Below are 24,138 nucleotides of genomic sequence, written 5' to 3' on the forward strand. Positions count from 1 at the left end.
TCAGAGCCTATTTATACAGGTCATCTAGTCAAAAGATATGGAGCAGATGAATAAATAGGAAACATATTTCTTCTACCTTTAGAAGATTTTTAAATACACAAATGCATAATTAATTGCAGGTTAAGGCAGAGAATGCTGTGCAGATAATAACAAAAGCGGCTATGTTTTTTCTGTCTGAACTTAATTCATGAGAGCAGGCTTCTTGGAGAAAATGTGGAATAAACTGTTTTGGAGGATGGGTAGTATTTTTAAAGAAAGTGAATTCTGGAATTTATCATTGCATACAAAAGTCCTTCTTTGGGGGAAAAAAAAAAAAAATTCATTCAGACCTAAAGCCCAGGTACTCAGAGAAGTGAAGACATACGGTAGAAAACAGCTGACCGGAGGCAATGTTATCATCATTGCTTTACCATTCCTAGACTCCTTTTTTTGTTGTTTGTTTGTTTGTTTGTTTGCTGTGCTGGAGTTTGAACTCAGAGATTTATGCATGCTAGTAGGCAAGCACTATACTACTGAGCTACACTCCCAGACCTCCCATTAGTAGACTTTGTGTATGACCTTTGGATAATTCATTAAACTTTTGTTTTCTTATTTTCAAAATGAGTAACCTGGACTTGATTTTTAAAGGCATTTTCTAGCTCTACCAAAGTGTCTGCATGGAGAGTTTAGTAGTTTTAAGTATGAATCTGAGGCTACTGCCTTGTTTGTGCCCTTTGATCAACCATTCCCAATTTCTCTGATTAGACACATTGTTCATCTTTCATTTCTCCTCTTTTGTAAAGTGGGGATCTAACAATACACTCCCTCAGAAGACCAGAATAAAAATGAAAAGTACTTAGAGCAACACTTGGCACAGAATAAATGCTCAGTAAATATTAGCTATTATTGGAGTGGCAGAGTAAAAACTTCCAGGAATCTGTGTTCTAATCAGATTTTTCATTGCTGTGACCAAAAGACCCAACAAGAACAAATTTAGAGGAGGAAAAGTTTATTTTGGGGTTCACAGTTTCAGAGGTCTTGGTCCATAGAAGGATGTCTCCATTCTTTGGGGCTTGAAGTGAGGCAGAATATCATAGTGGAAGAATGTGATGGAAGAAGGCGGTTCAGGACATAACAACCAGGAAACAGAGAGAGAAAGGGAGAGAGAAAAAGAGAGCTCTCTCCCCACCAGGACAAAATATAAACCCAAGGGCACACCCCCAGTGATCTGCCTCCTCCAGCCATGCTCTGCCTGCTTACAGTTACCACCAAGTTAATCCCTATCAGGAAGTTAATTCACTGATTGAGTTAAGGCTTTCATAACCCAGTCACTTTATTTCTAAACTTTCTTGCATTGATTTTTTTGAGGCCTCTAATCTAAACCATAATACTGTGCCTTAAACAATTAAATTAGCAGGAATGGTGTTTGGAACTCTAGGTCTAAGTAGAACACTTTGTAGCAACCAGGGGAGAAGTCTATGGTAAATTCAGTACACTTTGGTCCAATTCAGCTTTTAATCTCCAGCAGCTACAATGCTTCTGCTGCAGCCTGTTACAGGCAGATATTAGGTGGCAAGAATTCCTGGTGCAGCATCTTGGAGCCAGAGGAATAATGAGGGTTTGCATCATATCAGAAGGAGAAAAGAAAGAGGCAGAAATAATATATGAAGAAGTAATAGCCCAACTTCCCTAAAAAAAGAAAAACCTGAATATACATCCCCAAACAGTTCAACATACTCTAAGCAGGACAAAGAGATCCCACCAAGATATACTATAGTCAAGTTGTTCAAAGATGAAGACAAAAGAATTTGGAAAGCATCAGGAGAAAAGGACTTGCTACCTACAGCATATCCTTGATAATCTTAAGATCTCAATCTTTGTTAAAAAAGCATGGGGACCAGAGGTAATGGGATGACATATTTAAAGTCATGAAAGAAGAAACTGTCAATCAAGATTGTATAATGGGTAAAGTTATTTTTCAAGAATAAAAGAAAAATTATGAAATTTCAGATAAGCAAAAGCTGAGTTGAGGGTTCATTATCAGTAGGCCTTCCCTGCAAGAAAAACTGAAGGGAACCTTTCAGACTGAAATGAAAGGACCCTAAACAGCAACTTAAACCTGGAAGGTAGGAAAGAGAAAAAACTTTTCAATGAAAGTAATTACATAGGTAAATAAAAAGCCATTGTTATTGTACTTTTGGTATCACTTTTAATTTTTCTTTTTCCTATGGAATATAATATGCAAGTACATATATTTATAAATTTATATATTGCAAGAACTGAATTGATATAATTCAAACAGGTTTGTTACAAGTTTAACATGTTTTACAATGTTAATTGTAATCCCAAGGTAACCAGGAAAAAAAAAGTATTTTATTTTTTTTGTGTGTAATACATTGAAAAAGAAAAGAAGAGCATTAAAATAGTATACAGTAGCCAGGAATGGTGGTGCAAGCTTGCAATCCCAGTGATTTAGGAGGCTGAGGCAGGAGGATTGCAAATTCAAAGCCAGCCTAAGCAACTTAGCGAGGCCCTGTCTCAAAGTGAAAGATGAAAAAGGCTGGGGATATGGCTCAATGGTTAAGTTTCCCTGTGTTCAATCGCTAGTATATATATATATATATATATATACACACACACACACACACACATACACACTAAAAAATCAACCAAATAAAAAAAGTATTAAAAATATATATAAAAAAACTTGAAGATCCAAATCTATTCATATAATACATAAAGAAAACAATAGATAAATATCAGGAATAAGTTATTTTAAGAACTAAATCACAATAACTAGATGGAAAGCAATAAGAATTAGACAAATGTAAGTGTGCGAAATTCAACTATTAAAAAATAGAGATTGGGGCAGTGGTCTAGCACCTGCCTCACATGTGTGAGACACTGGGTATGATCCTCAGCACCACATATAAATAAATAAAATAAAGGTAAGAAAAAATAGAGATTGGAAAATTGAATTTAGAAAAACAAGAAGATCCATTTATAAGCTATTAGAGATTATGTTTATATATGAGACCACAAAGAGACTGAAAGTAAAAGATTATAAGAGATTTTAAAAAAGGACAATGTATTTTTATTTTTTATTTGCACAGTAGTTATATATATTTATGGGGTACAGGGTGATGTTTCAATATATGTATACAATGTATAATGATCACATCAGGGTAATTGGCTTATTTATCACCTCAGACATATATCATTTATTTGTGTTGGAAACATTAAAAATCCTCTTCACTAGCTGTTGTAAAATATTCAATTAATTATTGCCAACTAAAGTTACCTTACTGTGCTGGACAACCTTGTAAGTTATTCCTCCTTTCCACCTGCACCCCCCTATACCCATTGTCTATCATCTCTCCATCCGTCAGTCCCCCAAGACATTATATATGCATTAAAGATTCAATAGAGCAAGAAAAGATAACAAGTATAAACAGATATACCTAATAAAGAAAAAAATGCAAAGCAAAAAGTGACAAAATTAAAATAAGAAATAGACAGTTACAAAATAATAGTTGGAGGCTTTAATACTCCATTTTTAGTAAAAAAATAGAACTAGACAGAACAGTGATAAGGATATAATGGGCTTAAATAATACTATAGAGCAATTAGAGCTACTAGACATTTACAGAATGCTCACACCACAAGAGCATAATATTCACCCTCATAAATGATTTTGAAACACTGTGCTAAATGAAATAAATGAGACACAAAAAGACAAATCTAGTGTGCTTCTACTTATAGGAAATGCCTAGAATAATCAAATTCATAGAGACAGTAGATTAGAAGTCAACAGGAATTGGCAGTAAGAACAGGAATTGGCAGTAAGAACAGGAGTTTCTGTTTGGGGTGATAGAAAACTTGGAAATAGTAGCAATAGTTGCACAACATTGAGAATATGATTATCGCCACTGATTTGTAAACTTAAAATATTCTGCCATAATTTTAAAATTTAATATACTCAAAACTATTGAATTATATACTTTAAATAGGTGAAAGGTATGTGTGAATTCTATCTTAATAAACCTCTTTTTAAATTATTTTATTATCATTGCAGATACTATTATTACTAAATATAATAAAACTCAAACTTAAATTGGGGTCCTAATCTTTTACTGGTCCTTTCAGCTGAAAGAAGTTTCTTCTTCAATTTGAATATTTTTAAATATCTGTTTAAACTAATCAGTTTTTACCAGGGATTATGTGTATTCCCAGTAAGTTCAGTTTGAGAATAATGATAGTATGATCATCTCAATAGATACAAAAAAACCACCTAATAAAATCTAGCATCTTTTCATGATGGAGACATTCAACAAACTAGGAATAGAAGAAATCATCCTTTACCCAATAAATTGCATCTACCCCACAAAAAAGAAAATTGTAAATCTAACATGTTTATTAATAAAAGACAATGTGCTTTCCCTTCAAAATCAGGAACAAGAAAAGGATATCCATTCTCACCACTTCTATTGAATATTGTATTGGATTTTCTACCCAGGATAATTAGGCAAGAAAAGGAAATAAAAAGCATCCAGATTGGAGAAGAAGTAAACTATCTCTGGGGTGGTGCTCTTCTAGTTGTCTTCATCAGCATTACCACTTCATGATATCACCACTACCAGGTTAGACATCTGAGAACTGAATTTCAATTCTGGCCTCTTCACTGATTTGCTATGAAAATTTAACAATCAGTCTTCACTTCTAAAACATAAATGATGCAAATAAGATACACTAATAGCTGATGGATATGAGTAGGTGTTCAACATCGCAAATCAAACCACAACATAATGTCACTTCACAACTGTTATGATAACTTTTACCAAAAGCCAGAAAATAAGTACTGGCAATAAGAGAAAAGAGAACTCTTACACATCATTGAAGGGAATGTACGTTGATACAGCCATTATGGGAAAATAGTATGCAGGCGCCTTAAAATGTGAAAAAAGAACTATTATAGATACACACCATCCTATATATACTACAGCATTATTGGCAATATGTGAGAATAGCTTAAATATGTCAGTGGATGGATGGTTAAAGAAAATGTGATATACAAAGGTATTTGTTATTAAGTGTGTACAAAGAGAATTATTTTATTACTTTTATAAATCACTTCTAATGCTTTCTACATGAAGATTACACACCAGCAAAGCTAGGCCTCGACTCATGCTGAGTTAGTCACTTGTGTTATCTTCATGGCTCAGAGGACAATGAAGAATCACTAGTCAAGAGTTCATATCCAAAGCATTAAGAGAATGGCAGCATCATTGTTCCCCACCCCCAATTAAAAACCAAGTCAGTCAGAGGACACTTGCAGAGGGAATAGTGATGTAGATAGTCAAGTCAGTGGTTCCATTGTATGTGTAACGTGGGTAGATATAATCATGAGATTAAAGGAATAGTTATTTGGAGGATCTTTAACATTGAAAAAAATAATTGACTCTAAAAATCCATGTGTTCTTAAATATGCAGTACTCCCTACTCAGTATTATAGGTAAATAATTTCAAATATTAATATGTTATTAATCAAGTGAATTATGCCCTGGGAATGGTTAGAAAGACAGCCAACATAGTTGCATCTACACTTCTGGTAACATCAAAAACAGCTGATAAGCAAGACAGCACCTCAGCCAGCATCTGTGAACCATCCATAGTTGGTCAATGACATTTTTGTGATTTTAATTGTTAAACAGTTTGTAACTAGGCATCCAATGCCTTATCAGTTATGGGACTTATTAGGAAAAGCTTATCAAATATAAAGGTTTTTTGGCTTAGCTTGGTTTTTTATAGTAGGTCTGTATTAGAAACAGATAACCTATAATGTCTGAATGATTGCATTACAGATCTTCTGTCTTGGGCCTGAAGCCATGCAGCATTTAGTGTGAAGTCACTAAATGTCTTTTTACAATATCAGTGAAGTACATATTGTCAGTTCTCGCCAGGAATTTCTCAACAAAATAGACTTTTTTTTTTTTGTATTGTATTTCATTAAATATTGGTATGTCTGGCCTGAAAAATAAAAAAGAAAATTATATATATATATATACACACACACACACACACACACACACACACACGCGTGTGCACACACATACATACATACACGCGTGTGCACACACACGTGGGGGGATATGTGTGTGTGTGTTCCTGTTCAGCCTTTAAAAAGAAAAAAAAAATCTTACCATCTGAGACAACATGGATAAACCTGAAAGACATTATGCTAAGTGAAAATAAACCAGATACAGAAACAAACCAGATCTAATAGAGAAGGATGGTTCCAGGGACCGGGAACTTTGGAAATGGAGAGATATTGCTCAAAGGGATAGAATCTTTCAACTTTAAGATGAATAAGTTCTGGAGACCTAATGTGTAGCATGGTATCTAATATTAGTATGTTGTATACTTGAAATTTGTGAAGAGAATGGATTTCGAGTATTCTAACTACCAAAAATCTTCTAGGTAATATGTTAATTCACTTGTTGTCATCATTTCACAATATATACATATATCAAAGTATCACGTTGTGTCCCTTCAATATGTAATTTTTATATGTAATTTTTATTTATCAACTATATCTCAAAATGAGGAAATTAAAAATAAATTAATAAAATTAATTAATAATTAAATTAAAAATAGAGATAATCCTATATCCTATTTTCCTCCCAAGGTAGTTACAAGAATCAAATGAGATGATTTAAGGGAAAGTAATTTATAAAATTCTTGTTTAATTAATATATAAAATATAAACATTATAGTAATAAACATAATCATCAAATATTATAACAATAAATATTAATCTCTCCTTTTTCAAAATGATTAAACTCTTTATCAAGTTGATCCTTTAGTTATTTGTAGGTTGAACATTCCTAATATGAAATTTCAAAACATAAAATACTCCAAAATCCAAAAATCTTTGAATACCAATATGGCACCACACGTGGAAATTTCCACACCTGACTTTGTGTGATGATTCACAGTCAGAACATAGGTACGCAACACCAAATTTATTCAGTGTCCCCTTCAACTGCAATAAACAAAACTTTTCTTTCATGCCCAAAACTATTAAAAAGATTGTATAAAATTACCTTCAGGTTATGTGTATTTGAAGCATGAATGAATTATCCATCTTCAGATTATTATGTATATGCATATTTTTCAAAATAAAAAAAAATTCTGAAATTCAACATACTTCTTGTTCCAAACATTTTAGGTAAGGGCTACTCAACCTGTATATTTATTGCTGTGTATAGTAAGTGCGCAGTGAATATAATAGTGAAAAATTTAATTGAAATTCCTCAGAAGGTGCTATAGACTCTTTAGAATCTCATATCAGTAACCAAGTTGTGTGTTTTGATAAAGATAATTTAGACAATAATTATCATCGTATTTCTAGCCCAGCAAAGTAATAGTTTACAACCTCTTTAACTATAAATTTTAGGGAGTGAAGAATTCAGTTGTTAAATATTAGCAGTAATAAACTTGTAAAAGAAGGTATAAATACCTGTACAACTGATTACTGAATTGTTTGCTTTGAAGATGTGCTTTGCAAATGAAAAACATTTTAAAGACAGAAATGAAAAATTAAAAGGGCTTCCATGCAGGCTTAGTTGTACATGCCTGTAATCCCTATTAGTGAGGAGGCTGAGGCAGGAGGATTCCAAGTTCAAGGAATAAAATAATAGAAGGACTTGCGGGGCGTGGGTGGGGCGGGGATGTAGTGCAGTCATAGGCACCCCTGGGTTCAATCCCCTGGTACTTCAAAAAGGAAAAAAGGAGGGAAGGTAGGAAAGCTGCTTCCATTCAGATGGGTATGTTTCTCTCTTGAACTCTCCCACATTGGTCTGGCACCTCTGTGGAGCTGGAGTTTTGCCACCACCTGCCCCACCTAGGAAGCCCACCAAATACAGTTCAGAAGGAAAAGAGTTTTCAGTAAGAACGAAAGAGAATGACTCCATCCTTGATGGAAAAAAATCCTTATGCACTTGTCTTTTACCAGTAAAACATTTTTAATTTGTTAATTAAAAATATCATTCACATTAATTATCCAGGTAATAAATTTAATACAAATATATATGACATACAAGATGACTTGAGTTTCTTTTTGAATAAGTTCTCTAAATTGTAAATTGTAGCTTCCTCATGGTGAGCTTTGGAGAACAAAGTCCACCTGGTACTTGTCCTGAAGGACTTAGCTAAACACTGCACAGCTGCACTAGGGAGGCGTGGAAGCGTAGGTGGGTCCAGTAGGCTTATAGTTAAACATTTACTTTGCAAGTTGGTATTACTAAACTTCATGGATGAAGATTTAAGTATAATGCCATAACAACTTCTTAAGTCCAGATACTTAACCTTCAGGTAAGGCTAAAGACACGCTCAGAAATTCTCTATTATAAGGCAGGAATGTCAGCATATGCTGAGGGGTCTTTCATGGGGGTGGTGGCTGCCCAAGCAACCCTCAGTCCCTGTCAAGCATTGTCCTGTCCTACCTCCACATTTGTGAAGGACAACATGATGTCTGAGACCAGAGTTCTCAAGGCAACATGTATTCAGAGGGGCCAAATCTGCCCTCTACCCTCACCAGGATGACCAAGGTGACAGGAGCAAGTCACAGGAGAAGCAAAGCAAAAGAGATTGCATTCCTTTCTCTGGTTTAATCATCACTAGGACTGTAACCTTCAGATAATTAGAGGCTCAGAGAAAGTTTTCATATTTAGGCATATAGCCTCACTTTCTAAATGTCAAAGTATCACAGTGTGTTTATGATTCTACATATTGTTGTGTTTATCATAGGCAGTAGATGCTTCCCTTGGAGTATTATTTTAATTTTAGCGAATGATACACCCTACTGTGGTTTAGTTGTGCTCTAGTTGCTATGTGACATTCTGAGGTTTTTGCTGTCCTTCTTGCCCTAATTTCTTTGTTTGTGAAAATAAACTATGTCATTCAAGAGAAATTATGCTTCCTCTATAAAATACAGTTTTAATCCAAGAATGTTCTTATTACTTTTAAATTTTAAGAATTGTCCTTTTACCACATTTATCCAGTTTAACTAAGGTTTGTTCTGTTTGAAGCTAGATGAAGCTTAGTATTTGCTTTGTGATTTTTGAGGACAATATTTCTTGGTCTTATTTTACTGATTATTTTACAGTAGTAATGTCAACTTCAGTTTTTGCGGTCACTGTTCTCTGAAACTTCTTTTACTTACATTCAGTGTGAACAAAGTTAATCCTTTTGTTCTGAATTTCTTCATAACTTTTCAACTGAAAGTTCAATTTAGGATATTTTTGTGGGTTTGAGAAAAACATTGTCCAGTCAATTTGATTGCTTTCCTTCTTCTGTCCTCAGCCATTATTCAAACGCCATTGTCTGTTTGCTGTTATGTTATGCCATCTCAGTTTTTATTTCTGTTTCTGCATCCTTGTGATATCAAAACATTGAACCATTAAGAAATGTTTTTCATACGAACAATTTCAACTTTTATTGAGGTTAACCAGTATTGTGATTCTTACCAGAATTCTTGTTTTATACTTTTTAAAAGTATGTTGTTATCTTTCTGCCTTTGTTTGTTTGTTTGTTTGTTTTGTGGTGGTACATGTTAGGCAAGCATTCTGCCACTGAGCTAAACCCTCAGCCCACTTTTGTTATTGAATTTTTCATATAAATAAAGTGATTTTTAATGAACTTTGCAATGTTTTTCATCTTAACTAGAACTCAAAGACTGGAAAACAAAACAAAAAGAACCACCCCCTTCCCACTAGCTGTTTTTGTTGGTCTGATTCTTTTGCCTATCCTGAACCAGATTATTCTTCTAGAGCTCTAATTAGTATTAGCCTTAAATAAGAGTTGTCACTTATTCTGACCTCTGACCATTTATCATTTTGTTTCTGAGTTTTCATTTTGCTTGGAGATAGTCCCCACAGTTGAGATTTGTAATATTGATTAACATCTTAGAATTAGAGTTGGTTTTTTTTACCTATATATTTGGAAATTCATATTATTATTGATCAAAATGATACACCAAAATTTTCTAAATGACCATAGTTTTTAAAAAATGCTTCATTTGTTTGTTTAAATAACCTTAAGTTGTAGAAAATTAATAGCTTTATATGACTTTTTTATAGGAGATAATTTTCTAAAATACACAAATATTTATAAATCTAAGATCTTTGAAGGATAATAAATACTACTCATACAAAGCAGTCTAATGCATTAAATACCTCCATATTTATTATTGCCTTAAAATACTCTTAAGGTAAGTGTTGTGATACCCATCGATATACAAGACAAAATGCATTCTATTAGTTTTGGTGATAGAATCAAGATCATTTGGCTTATAAGGGACTGGGCTTGAATCTGTGTCTTTAGACATCATGTTCTATATTCTACCAGCTATACCACACTGCTTCTCTATATAAACAATTTACACCTAGAGAAAAATGTATGTTTCTTTTAAAAATGTATATTACATATTATTGATTCTACAGATGAGATACTTCAGAGGTTTTGTTAGTCAAGTGAGGAAAAATGTTCACATTGTAATGTTTTTTAGCAGCAATTGAGCTGTGGGCAGAGAGACTTACAGTATAATATTTACCTTTCTTTTGTGTGGAGCAGTTGAGATCTTCATTATTAATCAGGACACTAGAAAAATCAAGCCATTCATGGCAATAATTAATGCATTAAAATCCTGTAGCTGCAATGTTTGCTGCAGAGACCTACCAGATGTAATGAACCACCAAGTAGTGATCTATTCCTGCCAAAAATCATGAAGCCAGGAAGGTTCTACAGAAAGACATCCGGTCACATATGCCAGGGTATTAGGTAAATGCAAATGAACTCTAGATTCTTGAGTAAAGTTAGATAAATGTAAACCATGAGAGAGTATGTGCACGCATGTGCATTAGAGCAGTAATACTAAAAATATGGTTGTGGAAGCATCAGCATTACCTTCAAACTTATTAAAAATGCTAACTAATGGTGGAGGATGTGGCTTAGTGGTAGAACACTTGCCTAGCATGAACCAATGCTTCTGTTCAATCCCCCACCCTGCAAAATAAATTAATAGAAAGAAGAGAGAGAGAAAGAAACACTCTGAAAGTGAGGCATAGCAATCTGTGTTTTAGCATGCTGTGATTCTGATTCATGCTGCAAATTGAAAATTTCTGTCCCAAAGCTATACTGGACTAAAAAAAAAAAAATATATATATATATATATATATATGATTAAGATTTAAGGTTAGCACTGTGGAAATCAGTATGAAGTCTTCTCCAAAGATTAGGCATGGAACTAACTACCATATGACTTCTTAGTATTTATGCTAAAGAATTAGTTATCTTACTACAGAATTACTTATCTTACTATAGTGATACATGCACACCCATGTTTATAGCAGCACAATTCTCAATAGCCAAATTGTGGAATCAGCCTAGGTGCCCATCAATGGATGAATGGATAAAGAAAATGGAGTTTTATTCAGCCATAAAAAAATTGAAATTATGACATTTGCAGTAAAATGGATGGAACTAGAGACCATCACATTAAGCAAAATAAGTCAAACTCGGAAAGTAGAGGGGTCATATGTTTTATCTCATGCAGAAGCTAGAGAGCAAAAAGCAAAAAAAAAAAAAAAGTTAGGGGAGGATCCCCTAAAAAGTCAAAGGGAGGGCTAGTGATATGACTCAGTGGTTAAGTGCCCCTGAGTTCAATCCCTGGTACCCATCACCCCCGAAAAAAAATCAAAGAGACCAAAGTTGGGAGGTAGGAAGGAATAGGGGAAATGATTGGAAGTGATATTGGCCAAATTATATTGTCATATTTTGTGCATGTATGAATATGTAACAACAAATCCCATCAATATTTACAACTATACAGCATCAATAAAAGTTGTGGGGAAAAAAAAGATTTAAGGCTGGCCTGGGATACTGGCAAGTGTGAGAATATATTTAGGTTTTGGGTTTTGTTTTTTTAGTACCAGTGGGGCTTAACCATTGAGCCTCATCCCCATCCCTTTTTATTTTTTTATTTTGAGATAGGGTCTTGCTAAATTGACCAGGGTCTTGCCAAGTTGCTAGGCTGGTTTTGAACTCACAATCCTCGTTCCTCAGCCTCCCAAGCTGCTGGGATTACAGGTGTGTGCTACCATACCCAGCTATATTTAGATTTTATATTCAGGAAATGCTTTGTAACTCAGGGTTGGAATCATCCTTAAGTATAGAAATCAGTTGTAACTAAGGTATCCAGTTTTCTTTCTGGAGTATTCTATATGCACGTTACACATTAATACATTTATTGGATCGCATTATAAAGATCATTATTTTGAAAAGCGTAATTTAATAGAACAAATATTATTCTTGAATAGAGCAAATATAATTAAATATATATACGTATATATATATATATATATATATATGTGTGTGTGTGTGTGTGTGTGTATATATAAAAGATAATAGATACTTATACCATATGTATAAGAAACCTAGCCATAACATTGTACTCCCATTGATCTAGTAGCAACATGCCTTTTACAGGATAGGGGGTTACTAGGGATTGAATTCAAGGACACTTGACCCCTGAGCCACATCCCTAGCCCTATTTTGTATTTTATTTAGAGGCAGGTTCTCACTGAGTTGCTTACCACCATTGATGAGGCTGGCTTTGAACTGGAGATCCTCCTATCTCAGCCTCCCAAGCCACTGGGATTATAGGCATGTGCCACCACGCCCAGCCAACATGCCTTAATAAAGCAAAGTATCTGAAAATACTACTTTTGAGTACTGGGTTTATAAACCAAAATCTGTAGCATAAATACAAATAAGAAATGTATACATATATAACATTTATGTATAGATTGTGAAGATTTGAGAAATGTGTTGAATCTTAGCTAATTTGTTCAGTAACAGATAGGAAATGATTGTTTATCCAAGTAATGAGGCAGTTTATTAAATAATAAATTAATTTTAATAGTATTTGTATTAAATAATATACTTTTATTGTTAAAAAGACAATAATATAGGAAAGAAAATAAAATGTTATTCTGTATATAATCCTTTCATCTAGGGATGAATTGCTTCTTTTTTTTTTTTAATAGATCATTCCAGTACTTACTCTTTGTAAGAATATTATACTAATAACATATAGTCCTACCATCTTGTGATCATACAGGTCAGGGTCTATTTTTCTTACTCAATATTATAATAATAGCATCTTCTATAATGTCATAAAATATTTTTTGAATTAGGATTTTTAATACCATTATTTGTATAGCTATTTCATGATTTATTGTTTTCTTTTTACTACAAATTTAGATTCTTTGCTATATTTCACTATAATTAATATGACTGGTGAACATTTTTCTATATTTTTCTTAACACCTCTGATTTCATTGATATAGATTCTTAACAGTAGCCTTGACAAATAAAAATGTATGAACATTTTAAGGCCTTTAATTGCCCAATTAGCACTGTGGAAATCAGTATGAAGTCTTCTCCAAAGATTAGGCATGGAACTAACTACCATATGACTTCTTTTTTTTTTTTTTTTTAATCTTTTATTGTGGGTTGTTCAAAACATTACAAATTTCTTGACATATCATATTCCACACTTTGATTCAAGTGGGTTATGAACTCCCACCTTCACCCCATACACAGATTGCAGAATCACATCAGTTACACATCCATTGATTTGCAAATTGCCATACTAGTGTCTGTTGTGCTCCACTGCCTTTCCCATCCTCCACCCTCCCCCCTCTCCACCTCTCCCCTCCCCTCCCCTCCTCTCTCTCTACCTCCTCCACTGTATAACCCTGAGGGTCTCCTTCCATTACCATACAATTTCCCTTCTCTCTCCCTTTCCCTCCCACCTCTCATCCCTGTTAAATGTTAATCTTCTTCTCCTGCTCTTCTTCCCTACCCTGTTCTTAGTTACTCTCCTTATATCAAAGAAGACATTTGGCATTTGTTTTTTAGGGATTGGCTAGCTTCACTTAGCATAATCTGCTCTAATGCCATCCATTTCCCTGTAAATTCTATGATTTTGTCATTTTTTAATGCAGAGTAATACTCCATTGTGTATAAATGCCACATTTTTTTAATCCATTCGTCTATTGAAGGGCATCTAGGTTGGTTCCACAGTCTTGCTATTGTGAACTGTGCTGCTATGAACATCGATGTAGCAGTGTCCCTGTAGCATGCTCTTTTTAGGTCTTTAGGGAATAGACCAAGAAGGGGAATAGCTGGGTCAAATGGTGGCTCCATTCCCAGCTTTCCAAGAAATCTCCATACTGCTTTCCAAATTGGCTGCACCAATCTGCAGTCCCACCAGCAATGTACAAGTGTACCCTTTTCCCCACATCCTCGCCAGCACTTGTTGTTGTTTGACTTCCTAATGGCTGCCAATCTTACTGGAGTGAGATGGTATCTTAGGGTGGTTTTGATTTGCATTTCTCTGACAGCTAGAGATGTTGAGCATTTTTTCATGTACTTGTTGATTGACTGTATGTCCTCCTCTGTGAAGTGTCTGTTCAGGTCCTTGGCCCATTTGTTGATTGGGTTGTTTGTTCTCTTATTGTCTAATTTTTTGAGTTCTTTGTATACTCTGGATATTAGGGCTCTATCTGAAGTGTGAGGAGTAAAGATTTGTTCCCAGGATGTAGGCTCCCTATTTACCTCTCTTATTGTTTCTTTTGCTGAGAAAAAACTTCTTAGTTTGAGTAAGTCCCATTTGTTGATTCTAGTTATTAACTTTTGTGCTATGGGTGTCCTATTGAGGAATTTGGAGCCCGACCCCACCGACTGTAGATCGTAGCCAACTTTTTCTTCTATCAGACGGCGCGTCTCTGATTTGATATCAAGTTCCTTGATCCATTTTGAATTCACTTTTGTGCATGGCGAGAGAAAGGGATTCAGTTTCATTTTGTTGCATATGGATTTCCAGTTTTCCCAGCACCATTTGTTGAAGATGCTATCCTTCCTCCATTGCATGCTTTTAGCCCCTTTATCAAATATAAGATAGTTGTAGTTTTGTGGATTGGTTTCTGTGTCCTCTATTCTGTACCATTGGTCCACCCGCCTGTTTTGGTACCAGTACCATGCTGTTTTTGTTACTATTGCTCTGTAGTATAGTTTGAAGTCTGGTATCGCTATACCGCCTGATTCACACTTCCTGCTTAGCATTGTTTTTGCTATTCTGGGTCTTTTATTTTTCCATATGAATTTCATGATTGCTTTCTCTATTTCTACAAGAAATGCCTTTGGGATTTTGATTGGCATTACATTAAACCTATAGAGAACTTTGGGTAATATCGCCATTTTGATGATGTTAGTTCTGCCTATCCATGAACAGGGTATATTTTTCCATCTTCTAAGATCTTCTTCTATTTCTCTCTTTAGGGTTCTGTAGTTTTCATTGTATAAGTCTTTCACCTCTTTTGTTAGGTTGATTCCCAAGTATTTTATTTTTTTTGAAGATATTGTGAATGGAGTGGTTGTCCTCATTTCCATTTCAGAGGATTTGTCGCTGATATACAGGAATGCCTTTGATTTATGCGTGTTGATTTTATATCCTGCCACTTTGCTGAATTCATTTATTAGCTCTAATAGTTTCTTTGTAGAGCCTTTTGGGTCTGCTAGGTATAGAATCATATCATCTGCAAATAGTGATAATTTAAGTTCTTCTTTTCCTATTTTTATGCCTTTAATTTCTTTCGTCTGTCTAATTGCTCTGGCCAGTGTTTCGAGAACTATGTTGAAGAGAAGTGGAGAGAGAGGGCATCCCTGTCTTGTTCCAGATTTTAGAGGGAATGCCTTCAGTTTTTCTCCATTCAGAATGATGCTAGCCTGAAGCCTAGCATAGATTGCTTTTACAATATTGAGGTATGTTCCTGTTATCCCTAGTTTTTCTAGAGTTTTGAACATAAAGGGATGCTGTACTTTGTCGAATGCTTTTTCCGCATCTATCGAGATGATCATATGGTTCTTATTTTTAAGTCTATTGATGTGGTGAATAACATTTATTGATTTCCGTGTATTGAACCAGCCTTGCATCCCAGGGATGAATCCTACTTGATCATGGTGTACAATTTTTTTGATATGTTTTTGTATCCGATTCTCCAGAATTTTATTGAGGATTTTTGCATCTAGGTTCATTAGAGATATTGGTCTGTAGTTTTCTTTCTTTGAAGTGTCTTTGTCTGGTTTAGGTATCAGGGTGATGTTGGCCTCATAGAATGAATTTGGAAGTTCTCCCTCCTTTTCTATTTCCTGAAGTAGCTTGAAAAGTATTGGTATTAGTTCTTCTTTAAAGGTTTTGTAAAATTCTGCTGTATACCCATCCGGACCTGGGCTTTTCTTAGTTGGTAGTCTTTTTATGGTTTCTTCTATTGCCTCAATTGATATTGGTCTGTTTAGGTTTTCTATATCCTCCTGACTCAATCTGAGCAGATCATATGACTTAAGAAATTTATCTATGCCTTCACTATCTTCTAATTTATTGGAGTATAAGGATTCAAAATAGTTTTTGATTATCTTCTGTATTTCTGAAGTGTCTGTTGTGATATTGCCTTTTTCATCCCGTATGCTAGTAATTTGAGTTCTCTCTCTTCTTCTCTTCGCTAGCATCGCTAAGGGTCTGTCGATTTTGTTTATTTTTTCAAAGAACCAACTTTTAGTTTTGTCAATTTTTTCAATTGTTTCTTTTGTTTTGATTTCATTAATTTCAGCTCTGATTTTAATTATTTCTTGCCTTCTACTTCTTTTGCTGTTGTTTTGCTCTTCTTTTTCAAGGATTTTGAGATGAAGTATGAGATCATTTATTTGTTGGTTTTTTCTTTTTTTAAGGAATGAACTCCAAGCAATGAATTTTCCTCTTAAAACTGCTTTCAATGTGTCCCATAGATTCCGATATGTTGTGTCTGTGTTTTCATTTATCTCTAAGAATTTTTTAATTTCCTCCTTGATGTCTTCTATAACCCATTGATCATTCAGTAACCTATTGTTCATTCTCCAAGTGATGTATGCTTTTTCCTTCCTTCTTTTATCGTTGATTTTCAGTTTCATTCCATTATGATCAGATAAGATGCATGGTATTATCTCTACTCCTTTATATTGTCTAAGAGTTGCCCTGTAACATAATATATGATCTATTTTTGAGAAGGATCCATGTGCTGCTGAGAAAAAAGTGTAACTGCTTGATGTTGGGTGGTATACTCTATAATTAGGTCTAGGTTATTAATAGTGTTATTGAGTTCTATAGTTTCCTTATTCAACTTTTGTTTGGAAGATCTGTCCAGTGGCGAGAGAGGTGTGTTGAAGTCTCCCATGATTATTGTATGGTGGTCTATTAGACTCTTGAACTTGAGAAGAGTTTGTTTGATGAACATAGCTGCACCATTGTTTGGGGCATAAATATTTATGATTGTTATGTCTTGTTGGTGTATGGTTCCCTTAAGCAGTATGTAGTGTCCCTCTTTATCTCTTTTGATTAACTTTGGCTTGAAATCTATTTTATTTGATATGAGTATGGACGCTCCTGCTTGTTTCCGAAGTCCATATGAGTGATATGATTTTTCCCAACCTTTCACCTTCAGCCTATGTATGTCTTTTCCTATCAAATGCGTCTCCTGTAGGCAGCCTATTGTTGGGTCTTGTTTTGTGATCCATTCTACTAGCCTGTGTCTCTTAATTGGTGAGTTTAAGCCATTAACATTTAGGGTTATTATTGAGATATGGGTTGTTCTTCCAGCCATATTTGTTTATTTCTGTTACTAAACATGGTTTGTTTTCCTCTTTGATTATTCCCCCCCCCTTTACTGTCCTACCTCCCACTGTTGGCTTTCATTATTATTTTCCATTTCCTCTTCCTGTAATGCTTTGGCTAGGATGTTTTGAAGAGATGGTTTTCTAGCTGCGAATTCTTTAAACTTTTGTTTATCGTGGAAGGTTTTAATTTCATCCTCCATCCTGAAGCTTAATTTCGCTGGATACACAATTCTTGGTTGGAACCCATTTTCTTTCAGTGTTTGAAATATGTTATTCCAGGATCTTCTAGCTTTCAGAGTCTGTGTTGAAAGATCAGCTGTTATCCTGATTGGCTTACCCCTAAATGTAATCTGCTTCCTTTCTCTTGTAGCTTTTAAAATTCTCTCCTTATTCTGTATGTTGGGCATCTTCATTATAATGTGTCTAGGTGTGGATCTCTTATGATTTTGCACATTCGGCGTCCTGTAGGCTTCTAGGATTTGGAATTCTGTCTCATTCTTCAAGTCTGGGAAGTTTTCTCGTATTATTTCATTGAATAGACTGCTCATTCCTTTGGTTTGGAGCTCTGTACCTTCCTGTATCCCAATGACTCTTAAGTTTGGTCTCTTAATGTTATCCCATATTTCTTGGATGTTCTGCTCATGGTTTCTTAACAGTCTTGCTGAGCTGTCTATGTTCTTTTCCAGTTGAAATACTTTATCTTCATTGTCTGATGTTCTATCTTCTAAGTGTTCTACTCTGCTGGTAGTATTCTCCATTGAGTTTTTAAGTTGGTTTATTGCTTCCTGCATTTCTAGGATTTCTGTTTGTTTGTTTTTTATAACCTCTATCTCCCTGTATAGTTGATCCTTTGCTTCCTGGATTTGTTTGCGTAATTCATTGTCGAAGTGATCTTTCATTGTCTGATTTTGCTGTCTAATGTCTTCCTTGATACTCCAGATCATCTGAAGCATGTATATCCTGAATTCTTTATCTGACATTCCATCTGCTGCAGCTGTTACCTCTTCTAAAGTTGCGTTGACCTGCATTGCTTGTGGTCCTTTCTTTCCTTGTCTTTTCATACTACTTGCGTATCTTTCCTGCAGGTGCGGGCGGCGGCTCTGCTCTCTCCTTATTCCAATTGGGGTGTCGTGGCTACCACGCAGGCAGGTCACTGGGCCTGTTCTGGGAGCTGGCGGCGGCTCTGTTCTGCCCCTACTCCAATTGGGGTGACGAGTGTACCACGCCGGCAGGCCACCGGGCCTGATCTGCCGGTCGGTTGCAGTTTTGCCTACCCTGCAGGCGCGGGCGGCAGCTCTACTCTGCCCCTACTCCAAATGGGGTGACGTGTCTGTCGTACCGGCAGGCCACTGGGCCTGTCCCGCTGGTCAGTCGCAGATCTGCCCACCTTTCGGGCACGGGTGGAGGCTCTGCTCTGCCCCTACTCCAATTGGGGTGTCGTGACTACCCCGCCTGCAGGACGCTGGGCCTGTTCCTGGCACGGGCGGCGACTCTGCTCTGCCACTACTCCAATTAGGGTGGTGTTTGTACCACGCCGGCAGGCTCCTGGGCCTGATCCACCGGTCTGTTGTAGGTCTGCCTACCTTGGAGGCGCGGGCGGCGGATCTGCCCTGCCCCTCCTACCACGCCTGCGGACCCCTGGGCCTGATCTGCAGGTTGATCACTGGTCTGCTCACCCTGCGGGCACGGGTGGCGGTTCCGCTCCGCCCCCACTCCAATTGGGGTCACGTGACCACCACACCAGCAGGGCCTGATCCGGGCGTGGGAGAAGGATCTGCTCTGCCCCTACTCCAGTTGGAGTGAAGTGTGTACCACACTGGCAGGCCACTGGGCCTGACCCGCCAGTCTGTGACAGGTCTGTTTACCTTGCAAGCGCAGGCAGCGGCTCTGCCCTGCCCCTCCTACCACGCCCATGTACCACTGGGTCGCGGGTCTGCCCACCTTGCGGGTGCGGGTGGCGGCTCCGCTCCGCCCCCTCTCCAATTGGGGTCACGCGGTCACCACGCTGGCGAGCCGCTGGGCCTGCTCCGTGCGCTGGCGGCGGCCCGGCTCCTCCCCTCTGGCTCGACGACAAATTGAGGAGACTCGGGTGACTGTGCCTCACCCCCCCTACCAGGAGACCAACTGCTTATGTCACCGCTGGTATTGATGAAGTTCTCTCCTCCGCTGGTATTGATGAAGTTCTCTCCTCCGCCGCTTTCTGCTGATATCAGATCTCTGCCATGTTGGTATGCTATGCGAATGGCAGCATTTCGTTCCCCTTGCCGGGCAACCAAAGCAACGGGTGAGTCCTGTCCGGCCCTCAGCAGGACCCGGACCGAGAAGCAGTTTCCGCGGGCTCCTAGCCCCGGTGCAGGGAAGTTCCGGGAGCCGGAACTCGGCCGCTCCGTGCTCGGTGTAAGCTCCTATAAGTGTAAGCTCCAAGAAGCAGTCCTCGCTGGCTCAGTTCCGGGAGCCGGAATTCGGCCGCTTAGTGCTTGGTGTATGCTCTGATAGGAGCAGGGTCCAAGAAGCAGCCTCCGCAGGCTCCGCAGCCCTGGGCCAGGGCGGTTCCGGGACGGTTCCGGGAGCCGGAACTCGGCCGCCCCGCGCTCGGTGTTCGCTCCGATAAGATCAGGTTCTAAGAAGCACCCAGGCGCTGAACCCTAGCAATCTGTCTGCAAGCCGCAGGCGAATTGCAGGCTGAAATTACCTGATCTATGGCTGAATGAGCTGCGGTCAGTCGAAAACAGGGAAGGTGACGTCAGTTTACCAACATGGTGGCTGCTGGCCTCCTCTGTGGTCTGACCGGTGTGGAGAACCGAGATGGACCGCTTCCTTCCCCCGTCTCGAACCCAGAATTCAGCCCTGAGTACGGTGCTTGCGCAGCTGGCAGAAACTGCAGCGCTGTATCCCTGCGTCGCTATCTCCTCGTTTCCCAGCGCGCGCTGCAGACTCTAGCCGCCGGGCGATTTGCTGAATAAGCAGTGTTACCCTCCGTGCCACAAACCTCTCGCGTTTGAGTCCCCGTAGCCGATCCTCGTGCGATGGAAATCCTTCCTCCAGTTTCCGGAGCACCCTACTATTGCTGGAAATTCCTAACAAGATATCCTTTAGCCATCCTGACTTGTCATACTCCCACACAGTGAAGCAGCACACAGGGGCAATGCACTCCCCTCGCCGCCATCTTCCTTCACCATGTGACTTCTTAATTGCCCAGCTGTGTATAGGACTAGATATACCACTATGAACTTAGAAAAAACTGAATTTATCTAAGATAACCCAACTTGCATTGGAGAAATTAAGTTAACAGATATTTTAAAAATAGTTAGTATTTGGCAATATTAGATATTGATTTAAACATCAAATAGTATGTGTGCTATACATTATATGTGTCTGTGCTGGAGTTGTGGCTCAGGTAGAGCGCTCGCCTACCATGTGTGAAGCCCTAGGTTCAATCCTCAGCACCACATGTAAATAAAATAAAGATTAAAAAAAATTATATGTGCATGACTTGTATATATGAATATATAGTATCACTGGAGCAGTGTTAGATATTATCCTCACATTAGATATGAAAAAGGCTCAGAAAAATTGCAGTAATTTCATCAAGATGAAACAGGCAGTAGATGGCAAACCTGGAATTTAAATCCAAATTCTAGCTTCAGGCTTTTTTTATCCTAATTCATCTTCCCTCTTTGTATTTCTATTAAGTTCTGATACAATTTTCATGACTAAATGAAAGTACAAGATTTGATCCTTGAAAACATAATTTGTATCTACCACCAGGAATATGATGGTTCTTTCTTCAAATTACTATTTCCAGTGATCAAAAGGCAAAAAAGGAAATGATCAGAACTGAGACTTAAGTTTGTCTCAAGAATTGAACTTCTGGTGTAGAAAAAAGCTTAATCAGGGCTGTGGTTATGGCCCAGTGGTAGAGCACGCCTAGCACGTGCAAGGCCCTGGGTTCAATCCTCAGCACCACATAAAAATAAATAAAATAAAGGTATTATGTCCAACCACAACTAAAAAATAAATATTTAAAAAAGCTTAATCAAATATTATAGATTTCTAGTGTTTTAATTTATTTATTGTACTATTCACTTACATACAGAAATAAACCATATAAAAGCTCAGTGTTTTATTTTGTTGTATTTTTGGACATAAAAAGGGAATTAGACAAACTTTATTCTTGGAATTTAAAAAAAGCACATATAATTACAAAGGTCAGTCATCTTTTTTAAATTTTTTATTTGTTCTTTTTAGTTATACATGACTGTAGAATGTATTTCGACATACATACATGAAGTATAACTTCCCATTCTTATGGTTGTAACATGATATGGAGTTTCACTGTCATGTTTTCAGGTATGAACATAGGAAAGTTATGTCCTATTCATTCTTCTGTCTTTCCTATTCCTATCCCCTCTCCCTTGTCTTCATTCCCTTTTATCTAATCCCCGGACTTCTATTCTTCCCTCCTCACCCTCTTATTGTGTGTTAGCACCCACATATCAGAGAGAACATTCAGCCTTTGGTTTTTAGGGATTGATTTATTTCACTTTGCACAATAATCTCCAGTTCTATCCATTTACCAACAAATGCCATGATTTCATTCTTCTTCATGACTGAGTAATATTTCATTGTGTAATATATACCACCTTTTCTTTATCCATTCATCTGTTGAAGGACATCTAGGTTAGTTCCATAGCTTAGCTACACATTGGTCAGTCTTCTGCTTTAGTATTTTTCAGTTTCTTAGATATCTGGGTCTGACTTAGGTAAAAAAGTAGAAGACACATTTGAATTTAGGAGATAAATCTTACCAAATAGAAGCTGAAAATACAGAATGCATAAGCTTTAAATTTCTTATTTCTGAAATTTTCTTAATACTTCAGTGCAGAGACACTTCCAAAGACTTGTGTTTTCAGAGTGTGTTTGTTTGTTTGTTTGCTTGTTTTAGAAAAAAAAGCTGATTTTTAGTAGGGGGAGGCACCCTTTAAATAACTGAGAAGATAGGCAGGGTATTTTGCCTTTTTAACTAGCTCACTAGGAGCCAGCTCAGTTGTCATTGCCTTATCATTAACTTAGATTCTGTGACGGTATAAACAAATATATGTCCAAAGTAGGACACATGGGTTTTGTACAAGCCTATAAAGTTAGCCCTGGAAGTCTCTGGGGCTTGGTAGCCCTTCACAAGTTCATTCAATCAAAAACTCACTTACTGAATAAATAAAATGTGATTTTTTTTTGTCCTGAGGACCAAAATTCTCAACCCCTTAGAACTCTCTGCAGTGATGGCAATGTTCTATTCCTGCACTCTCTAATAGGATAGTCACTAGCCACACTGAATACTAAAAATATGGTTCATGCAATTCATAAACTTCATTTTTAAATTAATTTAATTCAATTTATTTCATTTAAATGTGATTAATTACATAGAGTAGTAGCAACCCTCTTTGACAGAACAGGTGTAAAGTTTGCCTCTAAATGTTGGGTCATCACAGGGCACACTCATGTAATTAAATTTGTCTCTCCACTGCAATTTGTCAAATTGTGTAGCATGACAGATGTGAATGATGGAGAAGCATAGTTTCCTCTGGCCCCAAATTTTATGTCTCCAGGTTAGTTCCATTTAATTATGTATGCCTAACAGCCAACCACCTCCTTTCAGCTTATGTCACTTCCCTTCCTAGTGCCTGAGTACCTCCAGGATTAATGGCAGGATCTTAATGCCAATATGCAAGAGGTAAGTCCCATTTTCAGAAAGAAAAATTTTCTTTTTTTTTCTTCTTTTTAGATATACATAACAATAGAGTGTATTTTTTACATACTGTAGGTACATGGAGTATGATTTTATTTAATTAGGATCCCATTCTTGTGGTTGTACATGATGTGGAGTTTCACTGGTGGTAAATTCATATGTGAACATAGGAAAATTATGTCTGATTCATTTTACTGTCTTTCCCATTCCCATCCACCCTCCCTTCCCATCATTCATCCCTTTGTCTAATCCCCCTATGGAACAGACAATTTTTAAAGCCAATTGGTTCATATTACAGCTCTTTCCTGGAAAAGTGCTGTGAATGGAGTTGGTTAGTATTTAACCTCCTATGAAGACTGGGATAGTCATTTATTCCATGAGGTGATTGTAAAGAAAAGTCAATAAGTGTGTTAAGACTGGACACAGTGGCACTCCTATAATGCCAGGTTCTATCTCAGTGGTAGAATGCCTCTGGGCTCAATCTCCAGTACCACAGAAAGAAAAGAAAGAAGGAAAAAAAAGAAGAATGTAAGCAATGCAGTAAATAAAGCCCAGCAGAATCTATGTCCATCAAAGAAGGCTTGATGCAAATGAATATCTGAGCAGGTAATGGAAAAGTAATATTTACTGCTAATGGCCTG

General features: G+C 37.0%; 1 protein-coding gene across 11 annotated transcripts in view; it reads left to right on the top strand.

Moving 5' to 3' along the window:
- Spidr (scaffold protein involved in DNA repair) overlaps window positions 1-24,138 on the top strand; it is a 410,995-nt gene that overhangs the window by 251,352 nt on the left and 135,505 nt on the right. Inside the window, exon 1 of one of the 11 annotated variants that reach the window (XM_046428521.1) lies at window positions 8,284-8,352. The exons of 9 other annotated variants lie outside the window; for them this stretch is intronic. Coding sequence is in view for 1 of the 2 variants with exons in the window: in XM_046428520.2 (XP_046284476.1) it covers window positions 23,466-23,482 (17 nt within the window). In the remaining variant the exon portion in view is untranslated. Of the gene's footprint in view, window positions 1-8,283; window positions 8,353-23,444; window positions 23,483-24,138 lie in introns of those variants that run through there. One more of the 11 variants, XM_046428520.2, reaches the window with a different exon arrangement.

The sequence above is a fragment of the Marmota monax genome, unplaced genomic scaffold (genome assembly GCF_021218885.2).
Source record: "Marmota monax isolate L192 unplaced genomic scaffold, Marmota_monax_Labrador192_F-V1.1 WCK01_AAM20220418_F8-fsc00044, whole genome shotgun sequence".
NCBI lineage: Eukaryota > Metazoa > Chordata > Mammalia > Rodentia > Sciuridae > Marmota > Marmota monax.